At 42.4% G+C, this 26915-nt stretch overlaps 2 protein-coding genes across 3 annotated transcripts; both read left to right on the forward strand.

The window, feature by feature from the left end:
* Positions 1-305: 305 nt before the first annotated feature.
* Positions 306-10591, forward strand: LOC103617223 (fatty acyl-CoA hydrolase precursor, medium chain). Of its 2 annotated transcripts, none has more exons than XM_017736592.1 (13): positions 306-589; positions 1696-1900; positions 2219-2357; positions 2619-2752; positions 3229-3382; positions 3622-3723; positions 4478-4576; positions 5042-5182; positions 6366-6446; positions 7263-7410; positions 8039-8188; positions 9898-9970; positions 10120-10591. In XM_017736592.1, the coding sequence occupies exons 4-13, from the start codon at positions 2622-2624 to the stop codon at positions 10307-10309; spliced, it is 1269 nt and encodes a 422-aa protein (XP_017592081.1). In that variant the 5' UTR covers positions 306-589; positions 1696-1900; positions 2219-2357; positions 2619-2621; the 3' UTR covers positions 10310-10591. The 2 variants fall into 2 exon arrangements, with proteins under 2 accessions (XP_017592081.1, XP_008633717.1); XM_008635495.2 differs by lacking the exon at positions 306-589 and adding an exon at positions 683-1142.
* Positions 10592-14853: 4262 nt separating this feature from the next.
* Positions 14854-24055, forward strand: LOC103617224 (fatty acyl-CoA hydrolase precursor, medium chain). Its single transcript, XM_017736572.1, has 13 exons — positions 14854-14950; positions 15984-16188; positions 17008-17152; positions 17597-17730; positions 18044-18197; positions 19091-19192; positions 20028-20132; positions 20811-20951; positions 21036-21122; positions 22098-22245; positions 22431-22562; positions 22856-22928; positions 23331-24055. Exons 1-13 carry the CDS (start codon positions 14878-14880, stop codon positions 23500-23502), a joined length of 1671 nt encoding a protein of 556 aa, XP_017592061.1. The 5' UTR covers positions 14854-14877; the 3' UTR covers positions 23503-24055.
* Positions 24056-26915: the final 2860 nt, after the last annotated feature.

Genomic DNA, 26915 nt, shown 5'->3' on the forward strand with positions numbered 1-26915 from the left:
TGGATCCGCCCGGGGCGGGGCCGGGTTCCCCCGAGCCCCGGCTCAGGCGCTCGGCTGCAGCTCCAGGCTGGAAGCGAATGCGGTTGGCGGCGCAGTGTCCGTCAGGGGCCTCCGGGCTGGGCCCGGTGCTGCCAAGGATGCTCCGATTAAAGTTGTTAATCTCATCTGTTCCCTGCTTTGAAAAGTCAAACAAAAAAATCCCCCGCAAACTTAAACTGGAGTGATAGAGTATAGCCATGACATGCTTTGGCTTCATACACTCCTTTAAAAGGGGATTAAGGCAAGAATTAACTATTTTGATTTTTCTTCTTTTTTAATCGTTAGTTTCTAGTTATTTGTAATCTCTAATCCCGGTTGTTTGGGGTGGGGGGTGTTTTGGGGGTTTTGTTGCTCTGTTTTGTTTGTCGTGGTGGTTCGGTGAGGTTTTTGTTGTTTTAAGGGGGGTTTTTTGAGAACATTGTAGAATTTAAGCTCTGGAGGCTGTTCACATTTGCCCTGTTTACCCTGCCTGTGGCATTGACAGCGGATTAACTGCGACTGGCGCTCCCGCTGCTGCTCCCGAGCGCTGCTGGGCCGCTGCCGGGGGCAGGTAAGGCGAGCTGGTGGCGCCCGGGGCTTGTACTGGTGCTCGGCGATTGTACTGGTGCACAGGGACTGTACTGGTGCACAGGGACTGTACTGGCGCACAGGGACTGTACTGGTGCTCAGGGTTTGTACTGGTGCTCAGGGACTGTACTGGTGCTCAGGGACTGTACTGGCGCTCAGGGTTTGTACTGGTGCTCAGGGACTGTACTGGTGATGTTCAGGGACTGTACTGGTGATGTTCAGGGACTGTACTGGTGGTGCTCAGGGACTGTACTGGTGGTGCTCAGGGACTGTACTGGCGGTGCTCAGGGACTGTGCTGGCGCTCAGGGACTGTGCTGGCGCTCTGGAGGCGGTCGCTGCAGTTCACGCTCACAATTCAGCCGCGCTCCCTTGCGCCGAGTGTCCTCGCTGGGACCTTTGTCCCCTTCTCTTCCGCATAAAACCGGAGAGAGTCATCGAGAGCCCACTCGGGTGTGAAAAATGGCTCTTCCAAGCCCGATTGCAGTGCTTTGCACTTTGTTTTGTAGTGTAGTGTTCCTCGTGTGCGGGGCAGAAGGTGAGACACGCGAGCTGTTGTTGTTGCTGCTGGGGAAGCCACTGCACCAACAAGTTGCAATTTTTTTTCAAAGGCAGTAAATCTTTTATGCTTTGGTTACCAATTTGCAAAAATGCCTTCATATTGCTAAAATTACTGGTTTTGTGGGATGAAGCTATTTTTGAGATGATTTAATGAAAAGAAAGCTTTCTGTCTTTTTTAAAAGGTAGAAAGTAGCAACATTTCTGAATTATCTAAAAATATTTTTAAGATCTTGTTAAATTATAAATTCAGGAAATGTTAATGGTTTTGCTGTTTGCTCCGAAATTTGCTCTTGCAGAGTGAAACAGGTAAACTCTGTCCTACCTGGCTCCAGGTGTCACTGGCAGGAGGGTTTGGCATGGGGTGTCTGCCACTGCACCAAAGCAAAATGAAACCTGGACAAAATTGAAAGGAATAAGCTGAAATGTTCTAAATTAAACAGTCAGTTAAAAATACTTAATAGAAAAGTCTATCTGGTAATTATGAAGATGCAATTTAATTTTTTTTCTTTTTTACCTTTTGTGTTGCTTAGGACAGAGTGCTGCTGAGCCAGAAGTGACTATTGCACTCGGACGGCTCAAAGGAACACAGACAAAAGTGAAGGGGACAGACAAGCATGTGAATGTTTTCCTGGGAATTCCTTTTGCAAAAGCCCCTCTTGGATCTTTGAGGTTTTCCCCACCTGAACCGCCTGAACCCTGGACTGGTCTGAGAGATGCAACTTCTTACCCACCACTGTGAGAGCTGTTCAGTTCATTTGTAGACAGAACCTGCCCATGCTGGTCAGGGTTGTGTTTATTGGGATACAGGGGCCTGATTTTTGCTGAGGACTTTATGTTTGGTAGTGGATACATTGCCAGTACTGGAATATTTCAAGTACAGGTGTGGAGATGTGCTTTTACAGGCTGCACCTCTCACTGATTCTAAATAACACAAAATTCAAGCACCCTGTGGGGATTCAGCCTGTGGGGCAAAAAAAGTGTGTTTTCTCAATCATTGCTACATTGATGCAATTGCAGTTTTTGTACTAATAATTGTACTTTTTTTTTGTGAAGGTGTCCTCAAGATCTGTCCCTGTTGAAAGCAGCTGAAAAAAACTTTAAAGAAAAGCACATTGCATTCCAAACTTCTGAGGATTGTTTGTACCTCAGTGTTTACAGCCCTGCTGGCTCAAGCAAGAAGGACAAGTTACCTGTGTGTAAACCATTGAACAAACTTGTGTTTTATAAAGCTTGCAAGTAATGATTGCCCCTAAGAGACTTAATTGCTTTTGAAAATGTGATGCTGGACAGGCAGAAATAATAGCGTGTAAAATTCAAAGTCCACCAGTCTGAAATTCAGCTGCCATCGTGCTTCAGTGATTTGGTGTTCCTAATTCTCTGAGGTTGCTTTCCTTTTTGAAATGAAATATGCAAACCAGTGCATAAAGGTGTGTCTCACCCTTTTGTTTCGAAGGTAATGGTGTGGATCCATGGAGGCAATTTTATATTTGGTGGTGCTGCTAGGTATGATGGCTCTGCACTGTCAGCCTACGAGAATGTTGTGGTGGTAATAATTCAGTACCGACTGGGACTCCTTGGATTCTTCAAGTAAGATCACCTATTTCACTTTCTACAAAGTACTTGCTGTCATGTTTAAAGCATGGGTAGTTCTGTTTGCTAAATCTGCTGAACTTCTATATCAGCTTCCCACTATTACAGTGGTTTAAATGTACATAATTCACTGACATCAGGGCTTCAGAACACCAAGAAATGTCTGTACATCCCATGTGATTGCAGCCTGCTACCAAATCATAGTTGGGCTTATTTGGATGGGTTGTTTGTTCTGGCCTTTGCTTCCATCCTCTGGTGTGTAGAGCAAAAACTCATGTAGAGTAAAGGCCAGGGATCCGCCCATGCAGGGGTGAGCAGAGAGTGGAGGCGAGTCAGGGGCTGAGGTGTGACCGTGCGGGGCTGGAGGTCAGGGCCAAATATGACACTTTGGACAATATATAAAATGTTGAGATTGACTTTACTGTGGGATTGTTGGTGTTCCTGAAGAGTGGCTTGTGCTGCTTTCCTTTCAGTACTGGTGATGAGCACGCCCGCGGGAACTGGGCATACTTGGATCAAGTCGCAGCTCTTCGGTGGGTCCAAGGAAACATTGAGCACTTTGGTGGAGATCCAGGCTCTGTCACTCTCTTTGGTGTATCTGCAGGATCTTGCTCTGTTTTTGCACATGTAGGTATATAGTAGATAGGAATAAAAGTCTTCAAAAACTCACTTAGTGTAACTTTTCATGCTTAATCTGGTTTTTGACAGGAAGTTTAACAGCATGTTGTGCTAAATCTGGAGACTTCCCCTGTAAGCAAATAAAGATGTGTAATTCCCCACTGAATCCAGGAGCCTAGTCAAGCATAGAGTTATGAATAAGGGTGTTAATGTAGAATAAATACTTTCTCTTCTTCCCTCCTTGGCAGGTGTTATCTCCTTTATCCAAGGGTCTCTTTCATAAAGCAATATCAGAGAGTGGAATTCTAATTCCCCCCAATAAAGACTTACATCTTTCAACAAATCTTGAGGTAGGCTCATTTTTTTTGCATTTTAAAGTCTTTATAACCTAAAATAGGATGCTTATATGTGATAATTTGTTTAAACGAGAAAAGGGGAAAATCTCATTGTGTGCTGTGCAACAAAGATGATCCAGTTTATTCTTGCAGCACACCTGTTTAATTTCAGTCTATTTGGTGTTAGAAATAGATTGTACAGCTATATGATTGTAACACCTGTGGGCTGTCAAAGGTGTATTCAGTCATACACATGCCAAGCTAGGCAAATGTCCATTTTTGTACCCACTGTACCCTATACAGTAACTGGGACATTTATTATGGAAAACTTAATAAGAATCCAGAAGAAGAATTCAGGTTTTTATTGACCTACAGTTTTTTAAGGGAGTCTTTTATTTTATGTGAAGTAAATTAATTTAAAATAAAAAAAAAATCTTAGAATTTTTTCTATAAGTGCCTTTTAATTTCTTTTCCTGTAATGGCAGACAGTAATAATGTAAATGTTTCTGGATTTTCTTTCCTTATTTGGTTTATGCTACAAGCTTGTATTATCTCTACAGCAAAGTTTGAAGAACAGTGAATGGAAATATAGCAAGAAAGAGAGGTACACCAGAATGATTTCACTTTGTGATCGAATTGTAGCATTTCTAGTAAAATAAAATACTCAAAGATCTATCAAGCTCACCTAAATCTGCCACTAAATCCAGCTATTAACAACAGTGTGTATAATGATTTTCTAACAGTGCTTGTCTTTGTTGGTAATTTTCAGAAAATTGCCAGTATCTTTAAGTGTGAGACGAGCAGTTCCCTGTCCCTGCTGAGCTGCTTGAGGAAGCAGGAAGCAGAGCACCTGGTCTTTAACAGCAAGGTAGGTGAGACTTCATGGCAACAGAATTTTTTAATGGCTCTCTTGCAAAACTTTGGCTCAGCCTCTGATCAGAGTTCATTGATGGTCTGTTCCAAAGTTGATTTTTCTTATCTTTTGTCAAAATACTCCCTAAATGTTGAAATCATTTCACACAGAATTTCTCTCTGGAAGTTTCGGCAGTGTTGCAGCACCTGTAAAGTTGTGAGCGAGGTTTGAGCATCCCTATGTTTTAATGTCAGAAGCAGCACAGGATCAGGAACCCATTACATTCCTCTACACCTTGACCCAGCCATTGTATACTCCTGTGCCAAACTAAATTTATGTTACAGTGGATGTAGACACTTGAATTTCTTAAAGCCCTTTTTTGCACTCAGGACATTGAATGTGGACAACTTACATGGCTTCAAGGGAAATTTGGAAATACTATTAACAACTAATTTGATCTTTTTTTTTCTCTTCCTTTAGGAAATCTCATTTCTACCCTTAGTTTTGGATGAAGTGTTTCTTCATAAGCCACCTGAAGAGATATTGGCTGGAAAAGAATTCAATGTAGTGCCATTTATGATAGGAGTCACCAACAATGAATTTGGCTGGAATATTAGATCTGTAATTTAATGTCTATTCTTCACTTTTAGTGTGTTTTTAATGTTTGTGTTAGGTGTTAGGACAAGTCTTTGCATTGTTGGAAATACATACAAGGTAAACTTTGTTTGCATCGTGGCTCTGCAGTGACCCAGAACCACCTGGTCACAAGAGGGTGAGAGGCTTCATCTGCAAGTTAAACATGGACACATCAGCTGGAACATCAATTTTGTAAAGTATTTTCTTATCCTAGAATTTTAATCCCTCACCCAGGCAGAGAGAGGAAAAAGAATGCAACAATCAAGGGCTTATTACAGAAAGAAAATTAAAGCCAATCCTTTCCCCCACAGTAGTCAGGGTTGATACATAGTGTGTTTAAAAGTGTGCCACTGATCACCTAGACCAGCTTCGAAGCCTTGTGTGTCATCACCACCCTGCAGAAAGAGCTTTCATTTGAAAACCTTGGGGCAGAGTGTGGGGACAATGCAGGTGTCCAGCCCACTCTGCAGAAATCCTTTCTCATAGGAACTCAATGGGTAACACAAAAACATGAGCAAATGCTCTCAGTGCACAAAAACTGCAGGAGATGGATTTGTGTTCTCTCTCTTTCTTGTCCCTTTTTTTTTCATTTCCTAAGTATTCAGTTTCCTTTCTGCAGTACAAAGCATTTGTTCTGAATCTGTGTAGCAGCTGTCTCTGGGAACATGCTGGTTTTAATTCCCAGTGCAAAGTGAAATCGGTTTGAATTTATTTTGCAGCCAGAACAGTTGTTTTATGTAATGCTGTAAAAGAGGAGGAACCCTGCCTTATCCTTATTTCAAAGGGCTCAAACAATTGGACTAGAGACAGGCTGCCAGGGCTTTTAAGATCTCCCCCAGCAGAATGAAAATCTGCCTGTGAGACAGAGGCAGCTTTTTGCTTCAACTCTGCCCTTATGTTTTCTGGTCCTACAATTTTCTTAATGTTGATTTAAGGATTAACTATGTAGGATGAGTGGTCTATGTAGAAACCTTCACCAAGGCAACATTTACTGCAGTAAATACAAGCTTTTCAAGACAGCTGCTGCATTGTGCTGTGCTTTTGCATGTGATTTGATGTTCAAAAATAAACACCAGTAGTAAGAACTAATGGAATAATGTCGTTACAATGTTGAAAATAATGGAGACATTGAATGGTGCTAATAACATTGGTTTTTTTCTCTGTACAGACATCAAAAATGACAAGTTTGAGGGAAATAGGAGATAGAAAATCAATTGCCTCAACTCTAGAGTTTTTTCTACCAATGATAGTAAGTACTGCTGCACTAATCTAATTTGAGAAGTGAGTTTTCTTTTTCAGGTGTCTAACAGACCTGGTCTCACTGCCTGAGTCATAGTGTCACTAAGGGCTGAGGTCATGTTATGCTTTGGGGAGAGTCCCAGCAAAGTTGACAGGACCAGGGTGTACAGAGTTGCACACAAATAGGATTGAGTCAGGCCTGGGATTTGGGAAAATGCCTTTTTCATTCTAGACCTCAACCAATACTTTAATCTTACATATTTGTAGGATTACTGTGATGGTATCCTGAGTGTTAAAGTATCTCATGGCTAGTCTCCTGCTTGGGGGGCTTCAAGGCATATTTTTCAGTATGTTTACATTAGTTGTAGCTTTTAAAGTAGTTACTTTGCACTCCTAGTTTTGAGGAGTATCTTTCAGGCAGCAAATTCTAACCCTGAAAACTTACACTGTTTTTGGAAATCCCATTGGCCTTATCTTCTTGTCTAATAGTCCATAAATCTGTCAAGGACTGAGAATTTACTTTTGAAATTCCCATCTCTCTTCTCCTGAAGAAAACAGAAGCCAAAGATATTGTCAGGAGAAATTGCTGGATCTACACTTATTCCTGTAGAGTTTTAACCCACATAAATCTAGTGCAAATTTGACCTGAGGTGGCTGGTTTGTTTGCTATTTTTTTCCTACAAAAATCGTGAATAGGTTTTGTTTTTCATCCTGGGTGCTGTCATGGACCTTTGTGCCTTTGCAGAATCTCTGAAGTTTAGAAGATGGCAATTTCAGCTGCTAATTTAGACAGTGATCATTTGTCTGTTTGTTTCTTGTCTCTTAGGATGTACCCTCAGATTTTCTGCCCATGATCATAGATGAATATCTGGGAGACACAGAGGATCCTGCAGAGCTACGGGACCGATTCCTGGACCTGCTGGGGGACATGGCAATTGTTATGCCTGCCATCAAAGCACTGAATTATCACAGGGGTAAGCTGATCAACAGCAGTGGGACATTTAAACCTCCGACTGGAGGCTGGATCAAATGATGTAGACTCAAATCTTGTCATATATAGGCAAGTTGCCTTTGGGAACTTGAGGAATGATACCGGTCTGCAGGGTTGTGTGTAGTCCCTTATCTTTGTATTAAGTGTCTTGCACTGTGCTCATAATCACAATATATTGAGAGCAGAGCGTGATAACACAGGTGAATGTTTGCTAACTTAAGTATGCAGGCTTAAAAATCAAAACATATCAAAGCAACCTTTGTCCTTTGGCCCACAGCTACTTGGGAGGTCAGCTCTGTGGTCTGGAGATTTTCTGGTCTGAAAGTGTAGACAAGCCATGCCAAGATACCCAGAACTGGAAATAGACTGATGTTATTTTGTTTTCTGTAAGTTTTCCTAGGGTGGATCTTTGAATTTTTAACTTTTTTTTTTTTTTTTTGGTAAGTGCTGAATTCTTAATTTTGCATTAAAAATAGAAGTACATACTTGAATGTAAGAATTGCATTAAAAATGTGCCCAGTATAAAGCTTTGTTTAAAGTAATATTTTAAACAGCTGAGACAGCTGTAGTTTATGTATCTCTTCTTTAACTCTAAATGTTATGTCTTGCAGAGTCTGGAGCTCCTACCTACTTCTTCGAATTCCAGCACCGGCCCAGTTCATACTGGGATAGCAAACCAGACTATGTGAAGGCTGACCATGGGGATGAAGTTGGCTTTGTCTTTGGGGGGCCATTTCTGGCTGGTGACATCCAACTCCGCAGTAAGGAACAGACACTGCTCACTCATAAATTAATCTGGTAGCATTGGCGTTCTTCTATTCAGTGTTCTATTCATTTTTATCAGACTGAAGTGCATATATTGGCAGTGAGATCAAACCATAACCCTTTCTCCTGACAGATTTGGTTTTACAAATTTAACCCTCTCTGTCTTCTCTCCTGTACAGTTTGCTTGTTCTGAAGCACAGTAAGTTCCACATCTTGTCAGCAATTCAGCAAATAGGACATTTGCTAGAAAATTCACTGTCATTATCCCAGGACTGTGCATGAATTTGCCAAATAGCTTTGGCTGAAAATTAAATTGAAGGAAAGGTCAATTAAACTTGCAGAATGCTTGGGAAGCAGGAAATCCAGGATCTCTTCTTTTCCTGAGGAGTTTAGGCCAGTGTCTCCTCCTTTCCAGGAAATCTCATGGCCTGTCAGGCTCCAGAGACTGAGGGACTTGGTCTTTTTTGCAGGAAGTGATTCCAGCTGTGTTCAGAGCAAGGCTTGGAATTCCAGTGTTTCATTTTCTATGTGAAGATCTAATGGTTAGGTCTGTTTTGCTCCACAACTCAATTAATACTTGAGCATTTATTCAAATGGAACCAGTCCATTGAGGGAGGATTAAGGGTGTAATCCCAACATTTCCATGGGATTCTGGAAGTTCCTTCTGGCAGAATCCCACATTGTTACATTCCAGATGAATCTGCCAATCACTGAACAGTTAAGATACATGATGCCACTTCCTAAGGAACATTATGAATCCAGCAGCATTCTTTAATTACATATGCCTAAAACAGTAATACTCAACATGGAGTATTTGCTTTCCCATGGAACAAATTAGGAACAGTTCTTATTTTGACAAAGAGACACAAAATGTCTGCTTATTTTAAGTGAATTCACCAGTTTTTCTGGTTTTATTTTTCTCATTTGCGCGTAGTTCAAGTCTGGTTCAAAGCCTACATAAGTGAAAGTATTTCCTTTTACTCCATTGAACTTTGGAGCAATCCAGCTATGTTATAAAGCCCTTTGTTAATCTGTTACCAGAGCCTTTTCCTTTTGCTTGTATTTTATATTTATTTTTTTTACTTACATATCTTGGCACTAGAAAACACTGAACAGTTCTTCTCCTCTTTGCCTGAATTTACCAAGGGCATTAAGATATCAAATACTTTTCTTAGTGTATTGAGATGCATTTATAATTAAAAACACACTGGAACTGAAATAATTCTCACCCAGTGATACAGTGATCTTATGTGCTCAGAAATGGAGTGGCATCATCTTGTGTGAGAATGAAGAAATCTTTGCCTAGTCATGCACTGAGTAATAGGGAGAATTTCAGTCCCACAAAACTAGAATGGGATCCAGGAAACAAAGCCATGTGGCCCATTCCTGGAGTTGTACTGGGACGCAGTACACATGGGGTTTTTTTGGTTCTGCTCTGATTTCCTGGAAGGTTACAGGCACATCACCTTATTTCCTTGTACCCTAATTCCCTGATTTCTGCAGTAAGGTAATTATGCAGAAGTCGTTCATGAGGAGTGCTGAAATCCCTTGATGCTTGCTGTATTGCTGATATTTTGCTGGTGGTGTGTCTCTGTTCCAATTGCTAAGTTGTTACAGTATGTTCACACACAGAAATGCTGCTCGTGTAATAGCAATGTCTTGATTTCTGCCACACAGAGGAACTATTCTGTATTTTGTCTGTCAGGTGAAGTTACAGAGGAAGAGAAGAACCTCAGCAGAACTCTAATGAAGTACTGGGCTAACTTTGCTCGAAATGGGTAAGAATCATGAGATTAATGACAGATATTGCTGCTTTGCACTGACTGCATGGGGAATTGGCTGTTTTGTTGGTTCAGTCTTAACTTCTGTGATTGAATTCCCCTGCAACTGAAAAGGGCACTCACTCTTTCTTTCCTCTTGCTTACAGAAATCCTAATGGAGAGGGTCTGGTTGAATGGCCATCTTACAACCAAAATGAAGAATACTTGCAGATAAATCTACAACAAAAGAAAGACAGAAAGTTGAAAGAAAAGAAGGTAGAATTCTGGAAAAAAGTGATCCTTGAAAAGACAAAGAACAAAAGCATGGAAAACAAGAAGGTTAAATTAGAGTTATAGTTTACAGTCTAAACATGCACATAATATGCAAGCTGTTAGGATAGTAAAAGGAATTACTTGAAGTAATTTTGAGGATAAAATTACACTTCCCTTCTTTGCACCTTTTCTTCACAGTTCTCATACTTGCAATTATTCCCTGTAATAATTCCAGTTGATCCCTCACTTGTTAAATACAGCTACCTGATTTCCCCAGTGCACAGATTTTTCTGTCACTCCCCCATGACTGATGACAGAATGTAGCAGCAACATTGTTTAAATAAAGTGAAATCAATGAAGACCCAATTTGTGAGTAAAACTGTCTCTTGATGCCAAGTTTATCGGTGGTACAGAAGTTTTGTTGTGGTGTAGATACAAAAATGTCCTCTGTGGAAAGAAGATGAGACTACAGAATGTTCTGCTTCATCAGTTGGTTTTACAACTGAGACAGGATAGTTCTGAATGTTGTGGTACCTAATCTGTAACAGTAGTGCTGGAATTAAGACTTCTCCCAAAGGGAGAATATGCCTCCAGTATCCACAATTCTCTCCTTTTAAATTTGGCTGTAACTTCCCTACAAGGATTAACATTTCTGTCTTTTCCCCAGTGCTTCTCTCTGTGCTTCAGGCTGTTCCCTGTGCCACCATTCAGTGCCAGTCAGTGCCAGTGTGCCTGTTTGCACTGGCTCACAGCCTCACTGCCAGCACTGGGTCTGTCCCAGGGCCACTCTAGGGCCCTCGCTGGCTGATTGGCACTTGGGCTGCCAAGAGCAAGGCTTGGACTCTTCATGGCAGAGTTGTCAATCACTTCTCTGCCATGTCTTTTTCTCCTGTACCTGGCTCCTAGGCTGCTCCAGCTATCCCAGCCACATTCCTGGTCACACTGGTGCCTCACAGCAGAGTGATGCAGCTCCACAGATCCTACAGGGCAATGAACATAAGTTCCCCCTCCCTTCGTCTCTCCTCTATATCTCTGGAAGAATTTTAAACTGTTCATGGCTAATAATGTCCTACAGCAACTAGCTACCCAACCCTCCTTTCCAAATTGCTTTACTGGAAGGAGTAGGGTGGGATTTCCTACATCTTCTTGCCCAAGTTCTGTTGCCAGGCAGAACTCAGGAGCAGGGTGAGACTGTTAGGACAACTGCAGTTCTGGTAAGCAGAACTTCCTCCTAAGCATCTGCCCCCACTCCTTTTTTTACCTCCTTTGTGTTGTGAGGGGAATATAATTTCAAAATAGTCTTGCTAAATCTTCATTGCAGAAACCCTTGAGGTACTGTGCCACTTCCTTTAAAAGGAGATGAACAGGCAGTGCACAGAATGTATGCTCATCTTGTGTGTGCAGAGAAGTGCAGTTGAATTGACTCCTGAGCACAGGCCAGCACTAAAAATAAATCACAATGGAAAATGTCAGAAGATTTTACTCATTTCTATGTAGAGATAAGCACTGTGATACTCCTGTCTCATCCCAGAGACATCCTGAGGTGAGATTAACACTGGCTCTTTAGCATGTGGTAAAGCTGTCCAAGTTTCACAGGCTCTAGCCCCTATTTCTATATACTGTAGCTTCATTGAATCCTCACCAGGGGCTGTGATATTTGTCTATTTTTTTTCAGCTATTGAAATCAGGAAAGATAGCAGTGTGTTAAACTACAAAGAGGCAAAGGTCACCATGTGGCAGGATTTTTGGTTGACCCTTGATTTACGCATTATTCACTGACTGAGGGGAAGCTGCAAAATATCTTTAAATTAAACAGGATTCAAGAATGGTACTCACCAGGTATGTAGCACTGTCCCCAGATTCTACAAGTCTAGTCCATGCCACTAGGGTAAGAGTTTCTACATTTGCAAAGCATATAGGCCATGCTTGCAGATCCTGCAAAGTATCTACAGACAAGGCTGTAGGGATCTAAAATCCCATTTTTTGTTATCTTACTGTAAGTAAGAAGGACAGAATTTGCAGAAACTGTTTTGCATACATAATGTTTTCAGAATGGCTGCTTCTCTAGGTCTGTGGATGGGATATGGGCTCAGACTTTTTGCGGAGTGGGTACTTGGAAGAGAAGTAGTGAGTAGAACAAAGATTGAAGAGAAAAGCTTGGAAATTAAAATAGTAATGAAGGGGGAAAATAAAAGGAAAGTAAGTGGGAAAATATGGAGTCTAGTAAAGACCAGGAGATTGAAAATAAATTGGTTTTGGAACTAAAGTTTGTTACAGCGAAAGGAGAGAGCAGCAGGTGGAGTACAGGGTATTTGGCTTTGCAGCAAAGGAGCCCTCCTGTAGCTTGTGGGTCACGAGTGAGCTGAGGCATGAATGCCCACCAGTGCAGGATCTGACCCACAAGGAGGCATCCTTGTAGTTCCACCTTGCATGGAAACAGTTTTCCTTGCCAGGAACCAAAGCAATCCAAGGTAAGGAGACAGTGAGAGAATTTACCGGCATCCAAGCAGGCAAACAGGAGTGCAGAGTTTACTCCTGTGCAGTGTTTCTGAGGTGTCTCAGAAACCTTTATCACTCAGATAAAGGTAAAAGATAACTTATTCTAAGCTCCATACCTTGTACCCCAGGCCCCTGTTCCATTAATTGCATTAAACAATGCATATATCTATCATTACTATACATTCAAGCAGCACAGACTGCTCCCAGAGCAGTTTTATTGACCCTTAGTGTCCTGAACTTCACTCTTGAGAAACAAGGAAAAAAGTCTCCCAGGGAACACCTATACAGCCACAGTTCATTGTAATTCTGCACTGAAGCTTTTGTCCTCATTGTTTTCTCAGCAGCTCAGATTTACAGCGTTATCCATGTGCCAGTGTACAGCGAGCACTGGCCTTGCCCTCAGGCTCAGGAGCTGCACCCCAGCACAGCCCTGGTAGGGTGCACAGGGCACTGGGGCAGAGCTCAGGAGCCACCAAAAACACAGCAAAGGCTTGAGACACTGCACTGGATGAGGTCACCTGCAGTTACCTTCCAACAGTTTGCTCTGTGAGCAGTCCAGGTTAAAGTTGACGGGGGTTTACCTCCAGGGGCTGTAAATCACAACTGTGCAGATACACACAGGAAGATATGGAGTAAAGTACACAAGCAACATCTGGAGTAAAGTGCACAAGCAGAGCCACAGCACACAGGATTAACAGGTGTATAATAGGTGTGCTAAACTAATTTAAAGACTCTGGGTCTTGTAACCCACTCAGCTGTGAAGAGAGGTGTGAGCAGTAAGGGATCTGTAGAAATGGAGCACCTCTCCTGTGGAGACAGGCTGAGGGAGTTGGGCTGTTCAGCCTGGACAAGAGAAGGCTCTGGGGAGACCTTGGAGCCCCTTGCAGTGCCCCAAGGGAGCCTACAAGAAAAATGGAGAGGGACTTTTGCCAAGGGCATGTAGTAACAGGACAAGGGGGAATGGCTTCAAACCAACAAATGTAGGTTTAAATCAGATATGCAGAAGAAGTTCTTCCCCGTGAGGGTGGGGAGGCCCTGGCACAGGCTGCCCAAAGAAGCTGTGGCTGCCCCCTCCCCGGGAGTGTCCAAGGCCAGGTTGGATGGGGCTTGGAACAATCTGGGATAGTAGAAGGTGTCCCTGCTCGTGGCAGGGGGTGGAATGAGTAGAGCTTTGAGTTTTCTTCCAACCCAAACCATTCTGTGGTCATATCATAAGATTCTTTGAAATGCTGTTTCTGACAACTGAGAATTCCCATGATCTGAAATTGCAAAACTACCTTTCTGGGGCAAGAGCTACTGAGTCAGGGAAAAAAAAAAGAAAAAGGCAGAGCCTAATACTTATGTAAAACCAACACAAGCTCTTAGTTAATATGAGCAGAAAATGTCTATTCAGCTATTCTATTCTCTCCTTTTCAAATCATCCTTCAATTATGTATGTGAAATGACTGAAAATAAAACCGTTGGATTAGTTACCACCCAAATACTACCCTTTAATATTGTTCCCACATTACAAAAGCTGATAATTCATCTCTTTATTGTTGTAACTGTGTTGCAACACTATACCAAACATCCCTGAACACACAGGACTGAGTGACAGGTGTCTCCTGCACCCTGCAGGAAAAGCTGGAATTTTTCTAGTGTTGGTTTTGTCAGAAAATACGCTTTTATGACAATAAAAATCACTCAACTCTTACTTCAGTAAAAGCCCACTCTTCAGAGGTGTTGGTTTGGATTTGGCTATATTGTGTTTCTTACATTGAGGTCTTAGTACCAAAATGAAGTAAACATCATAAAGTAGAAACGAGGTGCCTTCCAGGTCTCTCTGCTGTGCAGGGTGAGGAAATCCTCCCCACCTTGCCCCAGCCGGTGGTGCTGCAGCAGCAGGACACCGCTCCCGGTGCAGTACAAGGCTGTTTCCAAAGCATTTTGAAGCCCAGTGTGCCTGAGATTCTGTGAAAACTCAAGAGGAGCAGCGGGGAGGCAGCAGGAGCCCCGTGGGGCAGGAGGGCTCCCTGCTCCCGACCCCAGCCCGGCAGTCCCGGTCCTGGCTCGCAGCCCGAGCACTCCCTCGCCTTATCCGTGTTTGCCTTGCGTAAGGTGGCCCTGGCCGAGCCTATAAAGCCTCGGCCTGCGGGGTTCGTGCCAGTGGCACCATGGCAGCCTCGAGGGACGCGGCGCTGCTGGCCTGGATCCTCTTCATCGGGGGCACGGCGCTGGTGGCCACAGGTAAACGCGGGGGGTTCTGCTCTGTGGTCCCTGCAGGGCGAGAGGGCACCTGCAGCTGCCTCCCGGGGCAGCCCCTGTGCCTCCCGAGAGCTGGGCACAGACCCTGGGCGGAGATGGGCACAAACCCTGGGCAGAGCTGGGCACCGACCCTGGGTAGAGCTGGACACAAACCCTGGGCAGAGCTGGGCACAAACCCTGGGCAGAGCTGGGCACAAGCTCTGGGCAGAGCTGGATGGAAACCTTGGGCTGAGCTGGGCACCAACTCCGTGCACAGCTGGACCCACAATCTGAGCTGCAGTAGCAAAAAGCTCATTTCAGTTTTTAATCTGCTTTCAGTCATTTCTCTTATTTGCCTTTTTCGCAAATAGCAAAATCAAATCCCTGTCCCAAAATCTTGCCTGCTGAGGCCGAGCAGCTGCAGCACCACATCTGCAATTTGATATTAAGAACTTTCACACCGATCTTAAAATGAGTCTTCCTTAAATGTTAACAGTATTTGTCTGTGCCAGACTATTTTTGGGTATGTTAGAAGCTTTTTCTCCTGGCTGTACATACTATCAAGAGTCTGGAACATATTTTCTCTGTTCATTGCCTTTTCTTAATGAGAGCAATCTATTGGGTTTTTATCTAACAACCCAGGGCAAAAGAGATTAAGGTCTATGTGCAGCCACTAATGCGTGTATGGCAAGACAATATATATGATATACCTGAGGGAGATTATACATACAGACCAATCAAAATGAAACATCAAGGCTGAAACAATGTCATCTATACTGATTTAATAGAGGTGTAATAAAACTTGGTTAGAATAAATTAGTAAATCTAAAATTTAAATGAGTAAATACTAGTAATCAAATTAGTAAAATGAAATAGTGGATTAGAATAGTGTACTGTTAAAACTGATCAGAGTTTGTTGAAGCTTTATGTATAAAAATTACTTGTTTAAGTAAATTAAAGGCGTATATTTAAGTAGCAAATCTGGCAATAGCTTAGAAATAGACCAATTATGTGATTTTGTGCTCCTGTCCCACAGAACAAAAAGAAGAACAACCAGAAGTGGAGACCAAATATGGGAGAGTCCAAGGGTACCAATTCAAAGTAGACACAGCTGAGAGGACTGTAAATGTTTTTTTGGGACTTCCTTTTGCTAAGCCTCCAGTTGGACCACTGAGGTTTACTGAACCCCAGCCACCTGAGCCATGGGAAGGTGTCAGAGATGCCACTTCTTACCCACCAATGTAAGGCAGTGACAAAACCACTGAACTTTTAATGATGTTACACTCTGTGCAATTCCATGACACTGATGTATACACAGGACAATCCACAAAGATAAATTCCTTGGTGCCATCTCGTTGCACCTGCAGCTCTTACAGTGGATGCATTTCTAAAGATACCTTTATAAGCTGCTCTCTTTACTAAAAGCTGCTATCTTATGGGCATCAGTGATGAACTGAGATGGACCAGCACTTTTCTGATAATGCTCTGGCTCAGGAGCACTTGGCTATCCCTTACCATTGACTATAAACCTTTGGAGTAGATACAGAAAGAAGCTGGGGAAACGCTGGAGTACAACATTAGGCAAAAATGCTGAGTCAAGTGCTTAAAAGGGCACATAAAAATGCAGAGCAATTCTAATCGACATTGTAATTGTCTCACTCCAGTTGTCCTACTGCCCTTGTTTAGTGTCTCAAGCTTAATATCTACCATTGCAAAATAAAAAGCTATTGGAGATGTAAAATAATTAATTTATATTTTCATTGAAGTCATTTATAGCCATATGTATTTGCAGATATATTTCTGTGATATTTTGAAACATGCAAAATTGTATCTGCATGTCACTGTGTACTGCAGTGTCTTTATTTTTACAGATCTCATTAATGACAGGTCAAAGGAAGAAAATATATTAAAAGAAAAAAAAGAAGTTTTCAATTGCCACCAATCCAGAAATGTACTAGAGATCAGTTTCTGGTTTGCACTTTTTTGTGGAAGTACAAAAAAACTTCATAGCTTTCAGGTTTTAGTTAATTCTGTTGCTTGTTACTTTTTCACTTGTTCAGGTGTCTACAGGATAAAGTACAAGGACAATATTTTTCAGACATTATTACCAATAGAAAAGAGAAAGTTCTTCTCCAAGTGTCTGAGGACTGCTTGTACCTGAATGTGTACACACCCGTTTCTACAGGAAAACAGGAGAAGCTGCCTGTAAGCAAAATCCTTATAACACCGTGAGCAAAATTATCTGACAGCAAACCTACAGCCTGTGCCATGAGCAGACACACAGGGCAGTTCTGTAGTGATGATAAACTTCAACGCTTTGCCCCAGCAAATATTAACTGAAATTAAAGAGACAAAAAATACTATTTTACAAGAAAAATTGTATTGGCATTTTAGCTAAGCAGTGCTTGATTGACTCTAAATAATCTGTCCAAAGTCACAGGGCACTGTGACAGTGTAGGTATTTAACAAAATCATGCAAATTTGTAGACCTGTAGGCCTTAGATTCGAAAGATTTCTACCATTTGTGAAATGTAATCTGAAAGAATCAGGAGTGAAACAGCACAAAATAATATATCTTGGGTTGTATTTAGTTTTTATCACTGGGAGCTCATACCTGTGCTGGGTTGATCCTGTTTTTTTTCTTTCCAGGTGTTAGTATGGATCCATGGAGGTGGATTAGTTTTTGGAGCAGCTTCATCCTATGATGGCTCAGCATTAGCAGCCTTTGACAATGTTGTGGTTGTAACAATTCAGTACCGATTAGGTATTGCTGGATATCTTAGGTAAGATGTTTTATCTCAGTTTTTCCTAAGTGACTTCCAAAATGATGTCTGCAAAGTCTTTGTGAAGCGCAGAAGGCTTGCTTATGCAAAGAAACATTTCTGAATTGCATCTGCAAGAGTTGGGAACAATTTCCAGTCCCAAGGCAGCTTCCAGACCTGTTCTTGAGGGGTTGCTCCAATCTCAGGGCTTTCCGAGCCATTCATTTGTCAGTTGTGTAGAGAATGGCAGATGATTTTTCACACCACAGATTGTATTTTCCTTCACCTTTTTGCCTGCATTGAGCATTTAAACAAATCTGTTCTCTCCCTGCAGCACTGGTGATGAGCATGCCCGAGGTAACTGGGGATATTTAGATCAAGTAGCGGCTCTTCAGTGGATTCAGGAAAATATCATACATTTTGGAGGAGATCCAGGATCTGTCACTATCTTTGGAGAATCTGCAGGAGGAATCAGTGTTTCTGCTCTTGTAAGTTCACAGTAATATTGAATTTTAATTACTTAGGGGAAAAAAACCCCACCATCCATTTTCAGTATCTCCATGAGAAATCAATGAGAGAAAAGGGATGGTATTACAGTGACAAATCACCTGGGTCTTTGATACAGCAGTAAGGCAACAATACAGCAAAACAATACAGATTTTGATTGATGAAATTGTGTAATTTTCATACTCAAATGTTGTAGTTAAGTGCCAGAATGTTATTACTGATCTGCTGAATTAAATTCTGGTTGGTTTGGGGTTTTTTTTTTAATGTAAAAATTCCCTCAAAGTCTAACCTAATGAGACAAGTCCTTTAAAAGGAGTTATGGACCCTTGCCCATTCCCTGTTTGCTTTGACAGCCACTTGTGCAGAGTAATCGAGGTGAATAGTCATGATAGCTGAACTAGCCCTGCAGTTTGTGACCCAGTGATTGTGTAAAATCTTTGTATCAACATGGAGCACATTGGCTACGACTCTCTCCTTCTGCAGTCCCTCACAATTTGGTGCAGATCACACGGTTGAACCAGGGTTCATTGTACATGGGATACAAATTCCTGTTTCCTCTGGCCAATAGTTCTTTGTTGCCCTTCTGCAGCATAGCCAGACTGCTTTGGGCGCATTCAATCTGTACCTGGCTTGCGGTGCAGTGCCATGAAGCGCTGGAAGCAAAGTGCCGGGGGAGGGGACAGGCAGCTGAGCTCCTGATCCCTGAGAGCGCTGCCGGAGCACTTTGCTCAGCTGGACTATGGTCAGCGGCTACACAGTAACACTCTTACGACATGGGCGTTCAAAATGTTTCAAATGGCTACTGCTGATACTGAAATCCGAAGCTGCTCGTTAGAACGCAGCGCTCGTCACGCTCGTTCTTGCTTTTCCACAGGTCTTATCTCCCCTGGCCAAGGGCTTGTTCCACAAGGCCATTTCAGAGAGTGGTACTGCAGGCCTGGGTTTGTTCACTGACCAGCCTAAAGAGGAAGCACAAGTGAGTATTTGTGGTAATTTTAATCACTTTTTCCAGATAGTTTTGCATATCTTAAACTGTTCATTCCAAAATACAGAAACATGGTTTTTTCCTTGTGAAACAAAACACACAGTCATTAAAGACAGTATTTCTGTTGCAAATAGTACATGTTTAATGATGATGTTCAAACACCCAAATATCCACAAAGAAGAAGAGAGAAGGCAGGGAAGAATTAAATGTAAAGGAATAGTATAACATATAGTGTCTTCAAGAAAAGTCAACCTATAATTTTTGGCTGGAAAATGGTATCAGATTCTGAATATTCTTCTCTTCCCCTCCTGTTTGATGCCTGTAGTGTGCAAATAAACAAGACTTTATTAAATTTTTTAATTTGAGAAGTACTGGCTTCAACCCCTTTCTTTTCTCTTCAACTAAAGAAACAATTTCCTGGAACCTGGGATATAAAAGAGACAGCTCTCTCTAATGACAGCTTGTTACTCCAGCCAAAAGGACATCACCAAGAGTGGTAGAATGTGGTCTCTGTTACCCTGTAGATGGTTTATTCTCTAACTCCTTTATGTCACCCAGCCTTCTCAGCCTAGCACATTATTTACCAGAATTATTATCTTGGAATACTTCTGTATCAAGAAAAATCTGGAGGCAGAGGTTTTGTCCTTCTGCCCATCCTGTGGTGTGAAGGGCTGTGAGGGCTTCCAAATCCCTCCCTCTGGAGCTGGGACATGCCAGGCTCCAGCAACTCTTGTGCAGGAGCTCCATCTCCTCCAGCTGGACTCGGCATCTCATAGAGCCAGATATAGGAAATGTGTTCAAAACTGTTTGTTTTTACTGCTTGCAGAAAATTGCTGCTGTCTCTGGCTGTGAAAAATCCAGTTCAGCTGCAATAGTTGAATGCTTGAGAGAAAAAACAGAAGAAGAGCTAGTACAGATAGCACTGAAGATGGTAGGTGAAATGATACTTCTTGCATTTAACTGACATCTCAGACTTTTTCATAACAGAGAATACTATTTGTGTGCTGTGATATTAGGAGAACTTGAAGTGAATGTAAAATCTGACTTTCTTGACCTTTTCAGGACATGACAGCACTGCAGCTGTGCAGGGATGCCTTGCCTGAAAAGTGCAAACAGGTTACTGCCCTTCCATTCTGCAGGCACTTGGAGCTACCTGTGGTTTTCTGCCATGCTCTACCAGGGCAAGGAAAAGAAAATGGCACAGATTATTCTGGAGAACCTGAAAATCAAATAATGTATTATGTCTTACTTAAAAGCTCTTATCACAATACTGGACTCCACGTGCCTTTGACATTTCAATACAGAAGTTGATTTTTTCCCCCACCGTCCCACACATGGATGGCAATATTGAACTAAAAAAAGATGTAAATTCAGTATAATGACTTTTGGACTTTTGTTTCACAAGCATTAGAAATACAATGTTAATCTTCACAGAATCTTCTGCCTAGTGCAGAAAATCCGTCAGAGAAAATTTTAAGATGGCTTGGATACCATTATTACTTCTATTTTCATTAGGCTTCCCTTTGGAACTGCAGTAAAAATCTAAACTTTTAGAAGCAAAATTAATGTATTAATGAAGCTTTTTTTTCTTTTTTCCCTTATTGTTTAGGATTCCTTTTTCATCAGTTCATGTGTAGATGGTGTATTTTTTCCAAAGAGTCCCATGGAATTACTATCTGAAAAATCAATCAATGCAGTCCCCTACATAATAGGAGTAAATAACTGTGAATTTGGATGGGGAATTCCAATGGTAAGAGACCTACAGTGTTGTTATTTAAACATCCCTTTGTAAATACAAAGTGTTTTAATAAGTATGATTCTCTGTATCACGCAGATGATGAAATTTCCTCCTTTTGTGGATGGTCTGGATAAAGATGTTGCACGTCGAATTTTACAGAGCAGCTTAGCACTATTCATTAAGGTGAGAGACCATTTCCTGAATAACCCAGTGCTGCTTCTTTGCTGTTCTGGCTCTGTTGGTACCCCTGGAAGGATCTATTTCACAGGGAAATGCCATTCTACTGTACAGCTCCCTGCCATCAGGCAGAAATGGGCAGAGAAGCACTGCACTCCTGTTCCCTCTTGTGACTGAAAATACTCTCTAAATTTCTAGTCTAAATGCCCCTCTTCTTAAAAAGGAGGAGTTCTGTGGGAATCCAGGAGTGATGCAGGTACCTAAACACAGGTCTCTGGGACATATGAGATACTCCCAGGTTATCCAAGACATGCAGAGTACCAGCAGGTATGACAGGAGACCTGTGGGACACAACCTCCTAAAGCAGTAGCTGGGCACTAGAAAGGAAAACCTGAGAGGTTTAGGGTGAACTGACACTTATGTTCAGGTTTCTCGAGTTTTTGGTTCCCTGTAATTCACAAATCTCTTGGCTTTGTGGTGCCTTTGTGCTCTCCTGAAACCACTATATAGAAAAATACTGATTAAAAGGTAAGAATTAAGGACTCTATGAACAGGGCCAGTACTTGCAAGGTGTCATTCAGTGACACAAACATCCACCATGAACTTAGAAATGCAGAGCCCAGGCTTGTTCTGAAAGGGAGAAATTATGGTCATCTACAACAATCAATGGATTTTATGAAATCCAGCAGGATTTCTTTGCTGTTATGAGGATTGTTCCCTCAGAAGGGAGAAAAATCAGCATCACTGACTGCTGTTTATCTAAAGGTGTTTGATCCCTTGATCTTGCATCCCTCTTTTCCCTGAGAACACCAACATCCATAGCTGTGTAACTCCAGTCCTGAGCTCTGACACAGCTGAGGATTTTCTCTGAAAGGTGATGTTTGGGGTTCAGCCAGGGATGTGCAGATGCCACACTCATTTACTGCTCTTACTCCTTATAATATTCATCATCATGATAAGTACTTTTTATTGCTGTTTCAGGGTATTACGTCTGAAGTTGTTGACAGAGTGTACAAGGAGTACATGGGGGATGCAGAAAGCCCTGCTCAGGTCCGAGATGGCCTCCTGGAGGCAATGGGAGATGTCTTCTTTGTCATCTCAGCTGTGGAAGTGGCCAGATACCACAGAGGTAACTCAGCAGCATTAGAGCAATAGTAGAATTCTCTCCTGGGGGTCATGTGGACAGTAGGCAGCACTCCTCACTATCCAGAGAACTGGTAGTGTTTCATTTAACCAAAACAGTTGTTAATGAAAGTTTATCATCTTTGGAGCAGGTATTTTCAGCTCAAACTAGCACTTTTCTGTATCCTCCAGATGCAGGCAACCCAGTCTACTTCTATGAATTCCAACATCGACCAAGTTCAGCGGAAGGTGTGATACCAGCGTTTGTAAAAGCAGATCATGGAGCTGAGATTGCCTTTGTCTTTGGAAAGCCATTCTTAGCTGGTGATGTATCCAGGCTTACTCCATATTCCTTTTAGAACCTCATTATTACTCATTTTACTTACTGCAGGGCTTTAGAATAGAATTTCTCTCTTATAAGCATTGTAATGGGCATAAACATTTTCTGTCTTTGGTAGCAGATACTTTTCATTAAACCATTCATCTGCAGTTCTCTCCTAGAAAAAACTCCAATAGCTCAGGGCAACAAGTAGAAGTGACTACAGCCTGCTGCACTTCATATAGCCGCTACCGATTATTTACTTTCTAATGTGGCTATTTCATCTCTCCCTTTGCAGGAGATGCTACAAAAGAAGAAAATACACTTAGCAGAACTGTTATGAGATACTGGACCAACTTTGCTAAAAATGGGTGAGAATCACAGTGCTAATTACAGCTCAAGTTTTGGCTGTGCTGCCTAGAATATACTCACCTGCCTGAAGCTGGTTCCTAGAAATTTGTCAGAATTTAAGATAAATATTGAAGCAACTTATCTTCTTAATGGTGTTTTAAATGAACCTGCAGACAGGAGAAAAAAAAATCTAAGAGCTGTTACTCCATCTGCAATGGAGTTTTAGATCTAAAAGTAATGGCAGCTACCACACTTTTGCTGTTCCACTGATGGGCATTTTCATAGAAAACTACCTGTTTATTCAGGTCCCAGAATCACATAATCTGGGCTCATGTTGGTTTTCTGAAATGCTCTGAACCCAAGCAGTCAGAGAGCAATGGATTGGCAAACGGAGAGCTAACTTTTTGTACTATTATTTCCAGAAATCCCAACGGAGAAGGCTTGGTCCATTGGCCTCAGTATGACCTGGAGGAAAGATACCTGGGAATAGACCTGCAGCAAAAGGCAGCAGAAAAACTGAAAGAACACAGAGTGGAGTTTTGGGCACAACTCACGAAACAAACACAGACTGAAAGAAAACACACAGATCTATAAGAGCTGTGGAGGACACAGTTTGCTTTTAAACCCCAAAGAAAAGTCAAACAAAATGAGTTTGTCAGGATGCAGAGTAATAATCACCTTCTAACTAGCTGTCGTGTAATCTGTTGTCCTGATCACAGCAAAAGGGGTGAAACAAGGGGAATTCAGAATATTCGTCTGACTAAAAATCACTATTTAATGAAGAAGCAGAAAAAAATTCCCACAATCATTTAGGTTCAAACAGACCACAGTACCTACTCGGTGCATGTCAAGACTGAATAATGAGGTGGGAATGGGCACATGAATTGAAATCTGTAAGAAATTATCTATACCGAATATACCATAAGTGTCAGACTACCTTACATGCTTATTCCTCTCTTCTTTCAGAAGAACATGGTCAGTTGTCCTTCCTACAGCCTCTTCTTTCTCTAACTGGATATAACTTGTAGGGAGCAGAGCATCCATCAAACTACGTCTGTGAGATGGACTTGACATCTCACAAAAGAGGACAGAAAATCTCTAGTTGTTTTATTGCTTTGTGAATTGTTATAAATGAATGTTGCTTTGATTTTTGGAACCTCCTTTTCTTTCACTTAACTGACAGAAGCTAATTCCAAGAGGTTGTCACACCCAAGAAACCAGAAACACACCCAGTTTCTTTGTTCAACCTAAAGGGTTTCAAGTACCAATCGTTCAGGACCTGAGGCTTAAGGCTCTTGCAGATGGGGTGTAACTGTGTGTCCTTCAAGCCTTCTGCAGCAGTGCAGGTGGCTGTAACCACCCCGACCGCTGAAGGTACAACTAAGACCAACATCTGGCGGTCAGGCACCGAAGTTTAACCACTCACTCGCAGTTAGGGTGAGAACCCATAACCCCCCAGTTCTGTAATCTACATGTTCTTATGTGATTGGTTAATGTTTTCCCCATCTTGTTTTATGTATGAAGCTATAAATATTATTTCTCGTAGTTAACTATGTATTAGTTCTAGAAAGTTCTGCACTCCTCGACATCCCATTGGTTGCCTCCCTTGTTCCCTCCTATGTGTTGTTCCCATTGGTTCCATCCCCACTATAAAACCCCTGGACACGTTGGGGTCTGGGCTCTTCGTTCCTGGTACCTTCACAGTAAATCTTGTCTGTGGAATCCGTATGAGGAGTCCCCTCCTTCCTTCTTCGCCTCTGCCTGTGCGTGCCCTCCAGTCAGCCCAGGAGTAGCTCCCATCAGGTGAGCAGCTCACTCTTGAACCCTTTTTCGTGTTCAGTGCTGCCTTGTACCAGAGGGTGCAGCTGGACCTCTGGGCTCCTTCTGTTTTGGCTAGCGGGCAGCCCGTCACCCTTCCTGGCAAATCCCCAGTCCAGTGGCTGGAGGGAGGAAGCTCTGCTGGCACGACAGATGCCCACGGAGGCAGAGGGGAGAGCAAAGGCTGGTGGTGTTCGCTGCATGTTGTTGGCTCAGTATCATCAAAGATCTGCTGACATGCAGAGTGTGCACCCCCAGTCTCCCACAGCTGCGACCACGTTCTCGGCACATCTGGAATGGGTCAGGGCGCACAGGTAGTGAAGTGGCTTTTTTGCCAAGTTACATGACAAGCAGGATACAAAGAAACAGACAATCTGGGAATCCAGGAATCCTGGAGAGCTCTCCTCATGACAATGAACAATCAGCAATACTCTAACTACCCCTTTAACTGGTGCCCAGCTCCCACATCCTACAGCACCCCAGGAGGGGCTCTCACAGTGACACAGCCCAAGCTCCTGCCTGCAGATGTTGACCCTTTGTAGGTGTCTTCTTCCTCCTCACCTCTGGCTTCACTTGCTTTTGCACACCTGTGGACCTTGAGTAGCGTGATCTACACTCCCTGGCCACCCCCTTTTGTGCATTTTCCCTGACTTGTGAACACCACCACTTGATACAATTAGTAACAGCTGACTGCAGCAACCATACTGCTGCTTGTGTCACACATTTCTGGTCCCTTCCCTTGTTTTGGTCTGACACAGCCTTTATGTCCATTATTGGTATGTTTGTTTGTTGAATCAATGTGTCTGTCCTTGTAGGTTCACCAAAATTATTATCTTGCCCAAGACAGAAGAAATCCTGTGTGTTTGGGAATGCAAAGCCATAAGAATAACTCCTGTGTAAAAGGGAGGTATTTTATTAGGCACGGATGATAACAAAATAGTTTCTGACTGTGTGAGAAGAAGTGTTCTGTCCATCTGTGCATTCTAAATCCCAAATATAAGTACTGGCACGCTGTCAAACAGCTGAGAAAGGAATAACACCATGGCCACAATGTATAGGATATGTTTAAGTAGCAGATTCTTACATTATGTCCCAAACCTCATTTTATTTCATAACTTTAGTATTAATGGCCACTTGGTATAGATTTCCAGTTGCACCTATATTTGAAGAAATTCTTAGCAGTATATTTACTGATAATATTCAGCAAGAACTACTGCTGTTCTGTTTTTCCCATTCTGTCAGTAAAAGCCTTAATCTTTTTTTTAAAATGTATTAATTATCCATAACTTCTATAATTGCCTTTCCAATTGGTCACCAAGTATATTTGTTCTGTGCCAGTCCTGCTTCTCAGGTCATCATGTTGCAAAACGTGAAATATGTACAATTTTATTAAGATAGGATGTTCTTTGCTGTTTGATCTTTGTAATTTTCTGGCCTAATCAACAAGGAGGGAGATTTAATCCACGAAACAGAGCAGCCAACAAGCTCTAAGTGATGTCCAGGTGTTAGAAATACAAATTCCTGGTCAGCCCAGTTGCCTTGTTAAGGTTTAGGGCTGGACATGTTTCACTGATCTCAGCCCAGCGGGAGATTAACAAAGCTTGGGAAGAAGCTTTTTCTGAGAGCGGACACAGAGAATGCAGAATTTACGGGCCACGAGGACATTTGGCAGAACCCCCAAGATAAGGAAGAAACCAATAAAGCCAACTCAGCAACTGTACTGAAATCAGCTCCGACTGGGCAAGGGAATCCCGGCAGGGGCAGATCAGGACCACCAACTCACGGACCACCCACACAGGAAACCGCCGAGCCAAAGGAAGAGATAGATAGACAGACAGACAGACAGATAGATAGATAGACAGACACATAGATAGATAGATCGTGGCGCTGATTAGCATGAGAGGCAAAGAGACTCATTAACTAATAGAAGATAGAATACTAATTAATAAGAGAGCTATGTACCCTGTAACCAATGCACATTAATATCTTTGTTTGCTAAAAGTTGTAAAGAGTGGAAAGGTTTGCCAGTCGTGCTGCTGACTCGGTGGATTTGCCACCCAGTGCCCCCTTCTCCGCAGAAGTGTAAATAAACCATATGCCAGGACTCTTGTGCGGCTCGGCCTGTCGCAGGACAGAGCCCGTTTTGAGACAGGACCGTGTTCCCTGGCACGGGCTCTGTGCCTGCCCTG

This window comes from Corvus brachyrhynchos, unplaced genomic scaffold (assembly GCF_000691975.1).
Source record: "Corvus brachyrhynchos isolate BGI_N302 unplaced genomic scaffold, ASM69197v1 scaffold66, whole genome shotgun sequence".
NCBI classification, from domain to species: Eukaryota; Metazoa; Chordata; class Aves; order Passeriformes; family Corvidae; genus Corvus; species Corvus brachyrhynchos.

What these genes read in the sequence shown, in the direction of transcription:
- LOC103617224 (XM_017736572.1), top strand. Translation starts at nt 14,878, where the DNA reads ATGGCAGCCTCGAGGGACGCGGCGCTGCTGGCCTGGATCCTCTTCATC. An exon ending in AGCCTAAAGAGGAAGCACAA is followed by an intron (nt 19,193 to 20,027) that starts GTGAGTATTTGT and finishes TACTGCTTGCAG; the next exon opens with AAAATTGCTGCTGTCTCTGG. An exon ending in GCTTAGCACTATTCATTAAG is followed by an intron (nt 21,123 to 22,097) that starts GTGAGAGACCAT and finishes TTGCTGTTTCAG; the next exon opens with GGTATTACGTCTGAAGTTGT.
- LOC103617223 (XM_008635495.2), top strand. Translation starts at nt 1,067, where the DNA reads ATGGCTCTTCCAAGCCCGATTGCAGTGCTTTGCACTTTGTTTTGTAGT. An exon ending in ACCTGGTCTTTAACAGCAAG is followed by an intron (nt 4,577 to 5,041) that starts GTAGGTGAGACT and finishes CTCTTCCTTTAG; the next exon opens with GAAATCTCATTTCTACCCTT. An exon ending in AGCACTGAATTATCACAGGG is followed by an intron (nt 7,411 to 8,038) that starts GTAAGCTGATCA and finishes TATGTCTTGCAG; the next exon opens with AGTCTGGAGCTCCTACCTAC.